The sequence below is a fragment of the Monomorium pharaonis genome, chromosome 7 (assembly GCF_013373865.1).
Source record: "Monomorium pharaonis isolate MP-MQ-018 chromosome 7, ASM1337386v2, whole genome shotgun sequence".
Lineage (NCBI taxonomy): Eukaryota > Metazoa > Arthropoda > Insecta > Hymenoptera > Formicidae > Monomorium > Monomorium pharaonis.
The window spans coordinates 12,637,334-12,653,007 of NC_050473.1; the positions used below are offsets into that span (position 1 = coordinate 12,637,334).

The 15,674-nt window shown below is 43.0% G+C and overlaps 2 protein-coding genes across 2 annotated transcripts in view; one reads left to right on the top strand and one right to left on the bottom strand.

Moving 5' to 3' along the window:
* LOC105832643 (protein jagged-1) overlaps window positions 1-15,674 on the top strand; it is a 38,233-nt gene that overhangs the window by 13,584 nt on the left and 8,975 nt on the right. Inside the window, exons 2-3 of the mRNA XM_012673774.3 lie at window positions 2,129-2,425; window positions 14,075-14,366. Coding sequence (XP_012529228.3) covers window positions 2,129-2,425; window positions 14,075-14,366 — 589 coding nt within the window. The remainder of the gene's footprint in view (window positions 1-2,128; window positions 2,426-14,074; window positions 14,367-15,674) is intronic.
* LOC114253789 overlaps window positions 1-15,674 on the bottom strand; it is a 28,704-nt gene that overhangs the window by 9,452 nt on the left and 3,578 nt on the right. The window lies entirely within an intron of this gene.

Consider the following 15,674-nt stretch of genomic DNA (forward strand, 5'->3'; position numbering starts at 1 on the left):
GTCCGTCGTCGTAAACGAGAATCGCGACAACGACGACGACGTCGACACGGATCGAAGAAAAAGAACTCCAACCTTCATTTTCCGACATACAAAAAGCTCCGAGCGATGTTAATAAACGCTATATGGCGTTGCGAGGATAGTTATTACTATTGCTGAATGGGTCGGGTTAACGCGGGGATAAATCGCGATACTATTTTTACGGCGACGGAATCGCATGTACGCAGGGTCGTCTTCGTGAGCAACAGCTTGATCGTAAAGCACAAAACGGCTTTCATTTGAAATTTATTGAAACGAGTCTCCTTCCCTGCATTCCATTGCGAGCGGAATGATAAACGGTGGAACAGATTGCTTTGCAGATTGCAATATTTGGAATTGTCTCTAAACACGTACGCTTACGTACGTGTTATTGAAGTACTGAATTTAAACGGCGCGGCATTTCGATAGCTTATTTTCATGTAGTTTTTTTTGCTGTTCTTTTTAACGATTTCAAATTGCTCCAAGGTGTACTTATATTATCGTGTATATCATAATGCGAGTCAAAGGCACAAAATTGCGGCTTGTATAATACCTTGGGCGAATTTCTATACGTGCCGTGCGCGCGCGTATTGTCGGGACGCACACAAAAGATTTGATTCTTTACGAATTCCATTGTGTTATCGCTCCCTTCGTTCATCCGCCTGTCTCGAATCACTCGATTATCGTCACGCGGACGATTGCCAAGTGGTTTGCTTTTCAATTATTCTTTGATTTATCTCCCGATGTCTTTCGAACCGGAACTACGGGAGCTCAGCGCCACGCCGACCCGTTAAAATGTCACTCGCTAGACGGGCTTGTATAACACGTAGAGGGAAACGCGTTATGGAAAGCAAAGGCCAGCAGACGATCCTTTGCGCTTTCTATCTTCGATCTTACTCTTACGATAATTACGTGTGTCGTAATACATATACATATACGTACGAACACGTGCACGTATCGAATTTATCCTGTACACGCACTCGCGGTGTATAGTCACGAGCAATCCTTTATTCCTACTTACAACTCTTAAGTGAATTAAACTATAACAAAATTACTTCCTCCAGAAAGTATATTTGTATAAGCTATTCTTATATTTATATATCACGTTGATTTCTAAAAGTATTTCTTAATCGATTCTATAAATAATTTAATATTATATTATTATATGAAATTAAAAGGAACCCAAAAGGACACACTGCAGAAATGTATTCGATTTTTACTTGGGTGATTCAATTTTATTTGTTATCAGAATTTGCGTATAAGAAACTCTGATTCGCAAAAGTGAGAAAAAAATAATTATTCATTGTACCTACATGTAAAGTGTATGATGCATATCGCGCGTAACGGCACGCAGTATCGCGGCGAGCTCGAAAATTGCCCGGCCGTGATTGCAGTTTCGAAACCGCTCGATTTCTTTTTTGAGATTGGCCCGAAGCTACTGCTGCTGCATTCGGTGCACTCACCTGAGGCCTCGCTCTCTCTCTCTCTCTCTCTCTCTCTCTCTCTCTCTCTCTCTCTCTCTCTCTCTCTCTCTTCCTCTCTTTCTCCTGACTTCTCAGATGCCAACATGAGATTTCCGTTTTCACGATACGCAATAATGGACAGCAATCCAAGGCCTTTTCAGATTCCCGCGCTTGGTGCAAAAGCAGGAACCGAATTTTACGAAAAAGTTTCGTAATACTAGAAGGGGCTTCTCATTTCTTCCCTTCTCTCACTTATCGTTCATTTTCTCTAAATTTCACAATTTACGAAACACTATTTACTCCTAACAAGTTAGTGAGAAACAAGTAATTCTATACTTAACGAGTCGTTATGCAACCCTCTATGCACAAACACACACACACACACACACACACGCGCGCGCGCGCGTGCGTGCATCATATTGTGTGTGTGTTTGTGTGTGTCATCTAAGCACGGATTGTTTTATCTGAAATAGTAAAGATCTTTTATCTTAGAAGCATTTTTTTCTTGACATTAGATATTTACGTAATATAATTACGTTAATGATTATCAATACAATGAAAATGACATTGAAATATAAAACAACTTGAAAAATAATGTTTTGATAATAAATTAATTCTAAAGACGTTTTTTTTGTTTTTGCTGTTTGCAGACGACAACCGCGAGCGGATACTTTGAGGTGCAGATCCTTTCGCTGACGAATAACAGAGGCACCCTGGTGGACGGTAGATGTTGCGGAGGGGGAGGCGGGGGCGGAAAAGGAGAATTCCCACCCTGTACGACTTCCTGCTCGACGGCCTTCTGGCTCTGTCTCAAGGAGTACCAGTCGAACGTTACCGCCATCGGCTCCTGCAGCTTCGGCAACGTATCTAGTCACGCCCTCGGTCCGAACACTTTCACCCTCACCGACCCCGTCACTCTGCAACTCCACTTCACCTTCCGATGGACGGTGAGTCGTTACTTTACAACAGTCTGCACCGAAATGTGCGTTTTTTAAAGAAATTAATTATTATTCGCGTTTTTCCTTTATTGTGCATTATAAATACTGCACAATATCATGTTGAAAGGATTTCACGAACACATCCTATATTTAATTCTGATTTATAACCATTACATCTACTATGATCAATTTTCCCATTTATAACATTCGCTAATAATGTTTACTTAACACGGATTCAATGCTGACACTGTCAAATAAGAATCAGACGATCGTATTTAATGTTAAGTAAGCGTCGAGAGAATCAAGAAAAGGAGTATACTCGGAGAATCTCTGGAGTGCCGAAACACTCGCGCAGCATCATTTAATATTCGTGAGAACGCGAACGTCGGCTGAAAATCCCAACCGGTCGCCGTTACACACCGCATACGTTATATATACGAGGCGATGAGGCTTAATTCGATGTCTCACGATTAATGACGCTGTACGGTGTATATATACGGGACTATAATTTTGTTTGGTCACCGGCACAATGACGTCGCGCCGAAAGACGAACGAGCGAGAGGATGAAGTCGTAACGAGGGGACGACACATTTGGGCTTACGAATCGGCCGCTACGGATCATTTATCATCGACGCCGTGACACGACGCCGACGGAGAACGGCGGCGTCTCATTAGCGACGCCGCCCCCGGGGGCCGACACTACATGTGTGGGTATATGCGAACAACTACCTTCGCTTCTTGTTCGAACTCCCATTCTCGAAATCGCCGAAAGCTGGCCGAGTGTTCACACTATTCATAGTGGCGAACGGCGCGCGCCGTTCTTTCGCAACGTATAAGGCTAACGACCAGCAGCGAGTACAAGAGTCGTCCGCTTATTACTCATTATATCGCCGCCGGTCGGATGAATCGTGAATTTCTAGTCCCGATTTCCTTCGTCTACGCGGTGAAGCGTGGCGGTGGCGAAGAGGCGCGGGAGAGTTATCGAATCCGCGCGATTTCCGGTCGGCTGCAGGTCTCCCTGCATCCGCGCGAGTTGTTGCGTAGAATTCCAGTTTGGTTCCAGTCGCTTGGTAACTCCTCGTCATCAGTTCCATCATCTCTCCCGCTGCGTTCCTCCTTCTTACCACGTTCTCGCAGTGAACTCTCGAGGCGAAATTTTTACAGTCGTGTTCACCCACGTTGAATTTTTCACCTTTCCGCTTTTTCTGCAGTTACGAATCAATTCGTTCGACCATGAAGAATTTACGATTTTACATATGCAAATTTGGCATATTTAAAAAAACTCGCCAATTTTCTGTAAAAGATGTCTCACGCTAAACAATTTTCTCGTACATTAAAGGTAATGAAAGAAGTCATAGAAGCTACGCGACTTGAAAAATAAAATTTAAAAAGATACTCGCTTATTATACTATTATAATGCTTTATTATTAGAAACATTAAACGGTTTATCTAAACAACAGTTATGATAGGTTATCGTGCACGCAGTGCACCAGAAAAATTCCATCCTTGTCAGGAGCCGGGGGAGAGTCTTGTCGGTACCCAATTAGTAGCGCACCACCTACGATCAGACCGCCGTCATCCTCTAACGTAATTACGGCATAATGTACGAGCGATTTCGAGGATGCCCAAACAGTCCTCTCAAGAGATGTGTTGGAGTGCGCGCAAGCAGGCGTGCCCTCGCGAGCCGGGTGTACTCACAGGACCGTTGAGAGTGCCTTCTTCAGATGACGATGGGTTTGGTGGGTGGTGCCTGACGAGTCCTGAAGGGCATCGTATTCGAAAAAACGCACCAGTGTACCTACCTACACTCGTTCGCGTCGTCGTGGGTTGTTTGAAGAGCGTCAGTCTTTCTATTTATATATTTCATAACTCGCTCGCGGGTATCTTTCGACGAGAGGACCCGTTGCGCGACAAAGGAATTCGACTATGAGGTTTTTTTCTGTTCCCCCCCCCCCCTCCTCTCTTTTTTCCCCAACTGCCGCACAAGTGGTACAAACAGAAACCTTTAAATTGCTTCTCTTTCGTGAGGAATTTCTTCTCCTACGTTTTCGACGCGCCTTCGATCGCTTAGCGCTTCGCTAGTCTAATTCAATTATACCGCTGCTGCGCAGTAAATAGGTAATATGGAAAGCATACAGGTGCACGGGAATGTGGGCATGTTTGCGTACAACGAGATACGTCAAAATATGGGGACAAAGGGGAGGGGGGGGGGGTAGAAGACGCGGAGATAAAAGCCCAGATGCCTCGGTATCCCGCATACTCAACATCGTGTAATAGCTATAGAACGGTTTTCACCTAGTATCCACCGTGGAAAACGGTAAACTGCCTGACTTTCATCGTCCTTCCACGGATAATGCCATCATTATCGTCTCCGCTGATTGAATACGGTATATATAATCTCTCGTCCTCTCGACTAGTACGGCAGTCTGCGAGTGAGCGGCAAGCACTCTCGCGCAGACTACCGAATGCCACTTGTGCTTAGCGAGAATGGCTTGAAAGAATATCCGAGAGTCCCCTTCTTGCAGCCAATATAAATCTTACGACTCTCATCAGTGCTAAACAAGCTACCGATCGCGCGACCGTTTGCCGAGATTTTCAATCTAAATCTATCATTTCCATTTCTCACTTAAAATTGGAAAATGATTTAAAGAACGATTTCTCCACTTGCGCTATACGAATAACCAGTTGCGTGTACGTGCGAACATTTCGAATTTGAAGTTTTTTACATGCGGTAACTCATGACGGTAAAATAATTGGATCGTTACCGACAGTCTCAAATATTTTAGACATCCATCTAATATCTGACGCATCCATCTATATACGCGTATAACTTTCGATAAGTTATATATACGGATATATATCACCGGCAATCGCAAGTTTTCTAATAATGACCTACTTTATTCAGACATAATGTGATCGCGATAGCAACGTTAGTCATTGTAATCGTTGTCGTCAATTTTCTTTGGTCCTAATTTCAATACCGACGTAAGGAATACGAAATGGGATAAGCATCTCTCTCCTGTCTTCGGCAATCGCTTAATAGTACGGGAAGCGATCGGCGAGATCGGAGAGTGTACGGGGCCAAGCTCTTGCACAATCCACCTCGGAGCTATATGCATCTGCGAATAGTGTGCTCCGTGACTCCTTTCTCCATCACGCATCTTCTCGTGACTTGTTCTCTTTTTCTCCCCCCCTCCCTCTCCCCCCCCCCTCTCTCTCTCTCTCTTTCTCTCTCTCTCTGGCTCTTGTTCTCCGCAACTTTACATACAAATCCTTTTCCCAACTTACTTCCTCTCCTCTCGACTAATCCCTGTTCGTTCTCGATAATTTCTCCTTGTCGTTTGACCGTTGCCAATGCGACTGTATGAACTTGACTATACGATTCACGTACGATGGGCGCGTATATATATTTGTGTGTGTGTGTGTGTGTGTGTGTGTGTGTGTGTGTGTGTGTGTGCGTGCGTGCGTGCATGCGCGCAACTTGTCTGCGCGTTTTGTATGCACCGGCACGCACGACTGGCCGGTGTGTTGAATGCATTGGAACACATACAAACCATACAATGTCTCCAATCTGGGCGCCACTATGAATGGTAGAACGTCACGAGACGCCGCTGGGTCCACGTGGACGCTACGAAATTGTTCTAAGAATAACGTATCTGATTATTCAAATCGTTTTGTGATTTTTTTGCAATTTTTTAATTGTTATACATTAATTGATATTGGAAAACAATTAGTCATAAATTTTTAACATGCAATGACCATTTCCATTATAGAACATTTTGATAAAAAAAATAGGGCCTTCAATTGTGAAAATTGTTTCATAAGTATGGCATTGGCGCACAGTTGCGCGAAACATAAAAGAGAAAGAGCCTCTTCGGATTGGAAACCGTGTCCGTGGCACGTTTAATCACCTTTCCCCGGGCATGTGATTAATTCCGACAATCGTAGTTTCGATAATGGACGTATAATGATAAACGATGTTTGGCCGAGCGGTATTCACCACGTAAGAGGCGGCGCGGCGGCGGCGGAGACAGCATCGGGAGCGGGGAATGAAAATGAAGAAGCCCGTTCGAAGACGCGTCGCGGAACGCCACGGGGATCGAACAATGTGAGTCAGAGGTCCAACAGGTGTATACCTACATCCGCGTCTCAAAACGTGTCCCCCACGGCACTATAAGCATTTTCCATTCCTCCCAATATCTTCGTTGGCTTCCACTTTTTAATCTACCGCGTGTACTAGAACTATATGACTCTAATTTAGAATCGATCTTCTTTGATCTTATTGTTTATTTTTATTTGAGGCCTAAAAATGATATATCTGAATTTAATTTTCTCTCTCTTTGCTTTCCGGCTATGTTCCTTCAAAGTCTATTGAATTAAATTTTCAAGCTATTATATATATCTCTTATTTTCGTGTTTGTAATATCGAAAGTTGTGCTAAACAATTGTGTTAGTTATTAAACATAATGACATAATGACAATGATCTCTTCTTTATAAGAAGGATAACTTTGAGCGTTTTATTTTGTTTAATGCTATTCGCAGAATTGCCGGTTGCACGATGCAATCGCCGGTCGCACCATGCACTTAATAGCGTCATGAATAAATTGCGCTAAGCCTGCGAGCGGCATCTACGGTTGTTCAAATATATTAGTGCCGTTAATACGCGACGCTAACACGAATAATGAATAACGCTCGCGGGATTTACATTGCGCGGCCATTCGCGTCGCGCATCCTTGCGCGTCGCCGAGTCTTTTTCTAATCGTACGTAAATTGCACCATTTCGAAATGCGGAAGCGTGAATGATTTGTCAAAACTTCCGTGCAAACCGGTCTTCAGGGGGGAAGAGAGACCGGTGATCCGAAATTGCTCTCTTTGCGCCGATCGCCCGCGGGGGTTACAATCACGGCCAGCCGCATCGGTCCCGCCATCGAGATTTACGTTTGCGCGAATTAAAGATTTCTTGATTGCCAGTCCTCGATTGATCGGCTCCTGGCGAAGACAATTTCTCTCAACGAAAACCAGTACTGCAACGACACAACGCACACTTATGTGGTACTCCCACGTACGTGCACCGACATTAATCTTAATTCCATTAACGTAATAGCTATGCTGCTAATATAATGACCTATCCAATTTGTCACCGATTGTTGAGCAAGATATTTCCTCCGTCTGCGTTATTAGACTTATTTTTACGATATATAATAAATGCAATGTATATTCATACGCTTTCTCAAAATGATAATGGTATTAGCGAATAAATTTTTCGTGAATTAATTATATATAAAGTTATGTAACAATTAGTTAAGTATATTAATAATATTAAATTCACACTAACGAAGAACGGAGAAGACGAAGAACGTCCGACAATCGCTCTATTTTTGTTTTTACTCGCGAGAACGCATAATTTCCTTCTTAAGAACTGTGGCTCCCGGGCAGATCAACGGGTGCCGCTCATTGAAGCGGGATTCATCGTGCGGCGAGTTCACTGGGAACGCATAAATTGCACGTTCTTAATGCGGAAGCGCAGCTGATTTGTCGAAACATCCACGCGCGTGAACCGGTCCTCCCCTTGCCTTAATTCTCGCCGCGGCGCGACGCGTAGCGCGCCGCCGCTCCTAAATTGCTCTCTTTACGCGATCGCCTCCCCCCCCCCCCCCCACCGAGAGTGCAGGTTGCAATCAGACCACGGTGTGGTCTCCTCTTTTCTTTGCAAGATTAACATTCGACCGCGTTTATGTTATTGTATATACGCATCCGGATGCGCGCGCGCGCACACAGGCAGGTGTAAAACGCAATGGCGTGTTACACGAGAGGAAAAAATGTCGCCACGCTTTTTTGTTACTTGGACGATACTTCTTCTCGCTTTGGAGTATCTCCGCGTCCACAGGGGGCTTGACGAGCGTGGAGAAAACGGCGAGGCCCCGGGGCCTCCTCGATCCTTCGGGCCGGTCGTGTGTGAACCCACTGCGCGAAGCGCATACCAAACTCGTCCCTCTCTCTTTTTCTCCGTCCTTGCTCTCTCCCTGTTCCTCCTTTCCCTCGAAAGGCTGTCGAGACTGGCCGTACGCGAACCACGGCCAATAAAATGCAGTGTGTCTCCGATTCGCATTTTCTTTGATTGTGAGAGTAATTTGTCTACGAATTTTTGAAGAAATTTTATATATAGAAGAACATATGTAAAAGAATTTATAACTAAATTCTATTGTAAGTACAGCCGCTTTGGTTAAACAATTTATTTTCTTATTTGAATGTGTGTTATAGAAATTGATTTCGATAATTTCTAGAAGTCAGTTTTGGCCGTGTCGATTTCAAACTTCACTTTTGCAATTGTGATGCATGTGCGCACAAGAAACGCACGTATTACATTGTCTCGCCAATTCATTCATACATACGTATATTTTCAACGTAAAGGACATTCATCGTGAAGTAACATAAACGCAGTCGGACGATCGAGGCGAGTATTTAATGCGCGTATCCCAGACTCGTTATATATTATGCAGATAACGCACCACTACTAGCACTACCAGCACTACCAGCACGATCATCAGCATATCGCCGTCCGTGGCGTTTCCACTTTAGTTCCTCCAAGCGGGAAGAAGGCGCGCCGTGCACTTGGCCTTGTGCCCTCGCGAATGCTGGACGCTTCTCTTCTACGAGCACCTCTTCGTTCACGAAGACGACGACGACGACGACGACGACGACGACGACGACGACGGCAGGATTCTCTTCCTCCTGTCGTCTTTTCCTTTTCCTCTCCTTTTCTCAGTTCTACCTTTTACATCGTTTTGCTCTTCCTTTCATTCTCGATCCTCTCCTACCCTCTCTCTCTCTCTCTCTCTCTCTCTCTCTCTCTCTCTCTCTCTCTCTCTCTCTCTCTCTCTCTCTCTCGAAGAATCTTTCTGCAGTTCTGGCTACACCGCGAGATTTATTAGCCATCCGGCTAATTGGGAAGCGACTGCCGCGCCGGGATTATAGAACGGAGATTTCCGTCGCCAAAGGGAATGCGTTACTGCGAGAAAGACGCAACGCAACCGGACGGAATCTCTGGTGAACGAACCAGAATCGCCGGCCGCAAAAGCACCCATTGCGTTCCTCGCCGTCGCCACGTTTTTCAATTACGGCGCGACGCTCTCTACCGCGTGTTCCGGCTTGGTCAATTAGCGAGATTGATTCCCCGCTACGAGTCGAACACGTACGTACTTATTTTCCCGAGGACAATCTGCGTTACATAATATAATCCATAGAATAATATTCAAGAAAAAGATATTAGCAAGTATAGAAATTTATCTATTCTGTTTAAAACTTAATTTGTTGTAAAATATTTCTTACCTTTCTCGATACTACGCCTCGCGAACTTCAATCGAAAAATCGCGAGTTTCCATTCCCAATCATTATTCTCGAAAAATAAGGCTAACTTTGCAGAAATCCATTTCCTTTACTATCGCCGGTCACTGTTACCGACGTAAATCCCGTCGGAATGAGGGGATACGAATGGCTCTTCGACACATGCGTGAGAACGTTCCGCGTCGCGAAATCTAACGCGGTGACCAAGTGGAGAGAGGAGATCGCATGAGAAATCGGAGGAAACCCTTTGGTACTTTCGTTCGATCGTACGCTGTCGTCACGTCTTTTGTACGCGTCCTCACGTACGGCTCGTTCGATCTTTTCCGCGAAGACACGTCGCCTGACATAGAGACAGGAGACTCGGCGCACTCTATTCGGCGTACGTAAGTACCTATCTACCTGCTTGTCTACCAGCTCGTGAGCCTACCAACGAACGCACACACGAGCATATGCGCGCGCGTACGTAAGTCATAGGCTCGATAGACTGACGGACGAGGTAGGCAGGCGGGTAAGCAGACGGGCAGGCAGGCGGGCAGGCAGGCGAGCGGCCAGATAGCCTCGCAGCGGGATTCTACGTGCTTCACGTGTCCGTTCCTTCGATCTCTTTAGACTCATCTCGAATCGCCTGCGCCGCCGCGTGATGCTCTAATACGCCGGACATGCAGATTGCACGAATTCCGGACCGACCCGACCGCCAACGAGGGCCTGCCCATCAAAGGTCGAGAGGTACGACGCGTTCGAAATAAAATTCTTATTAACATTACTACGAATCGCTCAAATTGTCAGACACTTGGGACTCGAAAAGTATTTTACACTGTGTATAATGTAAAAAATTTCTTTTGTGTGAAGACTAAAAATTATAAGGTTGATATTTGCTGCGTTTCGCACATACTCTTGAATCAATTAATGAAGATTTTACATCGATAAAAATCGACGATTACTTTTAACTATATGTACCATAAAATGTACTGTAAAATTGTATTTTACAGGCTAAATTTTACACACATACATACACTCACAGACTTAATCTGTGAAATAGTCGTGCATCGATTTCTCTGAGAATACCGTTCGGCTTAATTAATTTCCTACGCCTACACGAGTTGATGCGGCGATTTTTTTCCACGTCCCGCGAAAAGACAGTAGAATCGTGCCAGCAATTTCCAATATCGAGAGATTTTGTTCTCTCGACATCGAAGCCTACGTCTACTTTTCAATTTATTTTGTGTATTTTGTGAAAAGAAAAAAATTGTTAGATACATTTATACGGTATGATCATAACAAATTCCTGCCCGCGATGCTTTATGTATTTCGGCGTGTTTATGCGCTCTGACACGCATTCAAATAATGGTTTATGCGTGTACCCCGCGTCGCACAATTTGAGAAACAGGATAATTCATGTTACGTACTGGACGTCCGTGGAATACAAGATGACGCATACGACCACAAGCAGCACGTATGCACATCCCACGCTCCCTTTCTTCCGCATTATATTTATTGTATCTTCTTAAGGTCGAGAGAGAGAGAGAGAGAGAGAGAGAATAATACACGATAAAATTGATAATTGCTATTTTTAATAACTGTTGAATATGTGTACTTTTACTTATCACTTGCAATGTGAATATTATTCTAATTATTAGTAATTGATTTTATCGTCATATTTACTGAAATCTTAATTTTTCGGCCTTACGATTGATTTTGTTCCTTCTTTCTCTACCAGGCATAGATATTTTTGGCGTTCCGAAAAAGATTTGAATATCAAATGCTTTGATCAGGTTATTAGCCGCAAGTTGTTCAATTTTTCCCTCGATATTTAACGGTGAAAGGAGAAATGTATGCGTGGTTATAAAGCTACGAGTAGAGTAACGAAACGCCCACGTGAATTCCTAGATGCACGATCGTGCTGTCTTGGTGATTCTTGGTTCTTCTCTCTTGGCGCATTCCTTTGTTTTGGGACCGCTTTCATGATAATTCCGAGCAGGTACAGCGAAAATTTAAAGATTCATTTTGCATAATATACGAATAGTCAGAAATGGAATAACCATGGCTTTATTTATGGCTGTTATTCTCATGTCTTTTTAAAGAATTTTCATATAAAGTAGACGATTTAAATATGTTTAAAATTTATAAATAAATAATTTTATTTATACATTTCAATTGTCCACAACTTTTCCGAAGGCGACGAATTAGTAAGATTTCACGTGGAGTGACTTGCGCTTATCGTGTCGAAAATTAAAAATTTGTCGAGTCCGAAAAATCTGACGCGATATTAGACACTTCCTCCGACCTTAACCTTAAACCATTTACGTTTCAATTGCGGCAAACTCGTTGTAAAGGAATAAGAGCGGCGCGACAAAGAAAGCGTCACGACGTTCGAGCACAAAGAACGTTCTTTTCACGGGGAGCAAACGCGACGGCCGGCCGTCCGGCCGCATTAGAATATATACGAGGTGTAAAAAAAAAAAGGCGAGCACGAAAGTCGCGGGCGTGGGAAAGCCGGCCCTCGAGCGAGCCACCAATTAACACCAATTAGCGCTCATCTGCTCTAGGTACTGCCAGCGAGCGAAGCTGACTTTACGTTTAGCGCGCGAGACGTCTGACTCGCCGCGGATTGGCTACAACATGCTCTTTGTACTGCAAAGATTGCATCATCGAGTATCATATTGCCTCGTCAAAATAACAGAAGCATAGCATACTGGACAGTCATTATTCCTTTTTGATAGATTTAACACTTGTAAGCTCAATGAAAATTTTCAATTCTTTTGATAAGCAAAACTAATTCGTAGAAATTAATCGATGCGATGCATAACATACAATTTCGATTTTAACAAATTTATACGTTATTAGTTGCGAATTGATGATTAAATCACGAACGTATAATTATAGTTGTGCGATTATTATTTTGTCAATATCAAAGTCGAGATTCCGAAGTTGTGTTTATTGTTTAATTTCCGAGGATCGTCAAGTTCATTATACCGATGCAGGCACATTTGCGAGCGCGCGCGAGACGCCAATGCGCGCTGATCTTTTTTTCGCCGAGACCGGTTCCATCAGAGGAACACTTCCAGCTTTCTACCATCGCATCGGCGCGCGGCGCGGCGGCTCGACTCCCGTGTAACCCCATCGGGAGTTACCTGCCTGGAAGAGCGGAAAGTCGCGTCTTCCGCGCGCAGCAGCACGATTCAAATTTATTTATTACATTAGCCGGCCGTCGCTCACTCACGGCCCTTGATTGGTGGTACCAATCAGTTTCCCCTTTGCGAACGACGCAACGACGATGGCGAAGATGAGCCGGCTATGTAAAGGACGGAACGATGTCATGTCGATACCTCGTGCAAAACGGCGTTGTAATTATCCTGATTAACGGTGATTCTCTGAGTTTTGCATTATCATGCAGGTTTTATCAATGTATCGATAATAATCATTACAACAGGGCTTACGGTAACAACCAAGTCCTACGCATACCGTTGAGTTTATTCGCATAGCGGAGTATGTCTTATGGCCTGTAAATCGTATTATGCTATCGTATAATTTAAGAAACAAGGCAATTTATATAATGCACTTTACACATTGGTGGAAGCAGGAGATGACACGCTTCGGCATCGTATTCATCTTGTTTCGTTATCAGATTTATATTACATCGATTCGAACAATACGTTTTACACCGTCCCGCTTACACCGGAAGTTGTTTTCTACCGCATCATTTCGCAGGACGAATGTGCTTTCATATACTCTCGGTTACATAAGCTCAAGTCCTGAAATTGGTAATCTTACACTATCATATAATTTAAACCGCCCTCAAAGGTCAACAGACGCTGTATAAATTTGCAAAAGCACCAGGCTTCGAAGGTCCCACTTAGAGCCATGCTTGGCGAGGAATTATTCAAGCTGGGCAAGGGTTAATTGCTGCCTTCATCAGACCACCTCCCTTCCTCTTTCAAATGAGCCCTTGTCGTCCGTGTGACATCACCGTTCTGTATTTAATTCGACTTTGTTGCGTCACGGCAGTGCTGGATCATAGACGAGGATTCGGAGAAATCCGAATAAAAAATATAATCTCAATTATAATATACGTACGTCCTTTTTTATAAAGATTTAATCAAACAATTATTTTACACAAGAATTAAAATAATACTTCTGTATAACAATAAAAAATTAATAAAATAAAAGAGATTACATGTAATGAGAGAGAGAGAGAGAGAGAGAGAGAGAGAGAGAGAGAGAGAGAGAGCAACAAAACAGTTTTTAATCTGAACGTTATCGATTGTCGCTTTGTAGCTTTTAGGAAAAATTGACTTTAATATATTCTGTTGCAGAGGCAATTCACGTTGATTCTACAAGCGAGGGACGAGTCGAGCGCCGGCGTGATTGAGGAAGCGAGTTACAGCGGCATCGTCTTGCCAGGACCCACGTGGCACACTCTCAATCATCAAGGAAGAAACGCTCACTTGGCGTATCGGGTGCGAGTCCAGTGCGCCGATCATTACTACAATGCGACCTGTACGAAATTTTGCCGACCTAGAAACGACATTTTCGGCCATTACACCTGCGATGAAAACGGGGACAAAGTGTGTATACAGGGATGGAAAGGCGTCGACTGTGAGACAGGTAAGTTTAAGTTTGACCGTTACTACTTGTTGCTGCATAACCATATGTCACTTTATCTAAAATATATCCGACTTAATTGCGATGCTAAACTCAATATTTCGCTAAAGGCTTTTTGGGGGAAATACTTTTTTCGATAAACTGATAAATTATTTTTTATTTTCTCTAAATGCTAATTCTCCTGATTTGCTTACATCGTGCAGGAATGTACGGCAAGAAAGAAAGGCAAAGAATTCTCTTAACATATTTCAGTATTAGCACCTCAGGTGTGCATCGACTTTAGAATGAATTATTACTGATTAATCCCGCATTTACTACACGCGCATAACTACGTATTACCATGCGCGTTATTAATTATACTGGACACGGTATAACGTATAGGCAAAAAACATCTACGTAAACATGTGTTTGTATTTCTTGACCCTTCTCTGAATCCTTTCATGGAAAATGTTTGGCAGATAAATTACTTTTATAAAAGTGTTACACAATTTTTTGTTGCTACGTTTGATTTTAACTTATTATTATTGCACCTTGCTTCCATAATACACAATAGCATCAATTCTTTTGACTGGGCGAGAAGAATGTGCGTTTAATATAAAATTGAAAAGGACTTGTATAATTAAATTAGATTTACTGATATAATTTTTTATCTTTTATAGCAAAATTTGCTTATGATAGATACATAGTGAGATGCACATGCCATTGTATTTTTGCTCGTCATTGTTATCATCTTATTATGCATAAAGGCAATCTCCGGCGATATCGGTGGCATATGCGGCTTAAGCTAATTTTTTGCTTTCCTCGCGTACTCCGGGACAACAATTAGTCGTTCATTGGAGCGTGAAATCTCGCGACAGGCCCTACTTACCGCTTATGGCTGTCGTTTAACTCGAATTCTCATACACGCACATACATGCATCTCTCAATCTAACCTAACAAGGCTTGCAATTTGATTACAGGCCATTAATAATCATCATATTAATAATCAAGCCATGAGTTCAATATTTTTTAAAACAGAAAAAAGTTGGATTTCTTATCTAAGGATTCTATTCTGCTTTTGAGAAATTCGTAAGTAATGAAAATAAGCAATATTACACAGTGACATCTTCATATCTTGATGTTAAATTGTAGCGTTAGTTTTTGATTCTGAAAAATATTTATTAAGGACTTTGAAAATTTCCAAGAGATCTCATCGAATATCTATAGAAGTTTACGGAAACGGATAGTACAAAAAAGGGATCTATAAGAAAACCGATTGCAAAACGGAAAGGCGAATGGAACTTACCTTCCATGTTCCGCCTTCCATGTCCC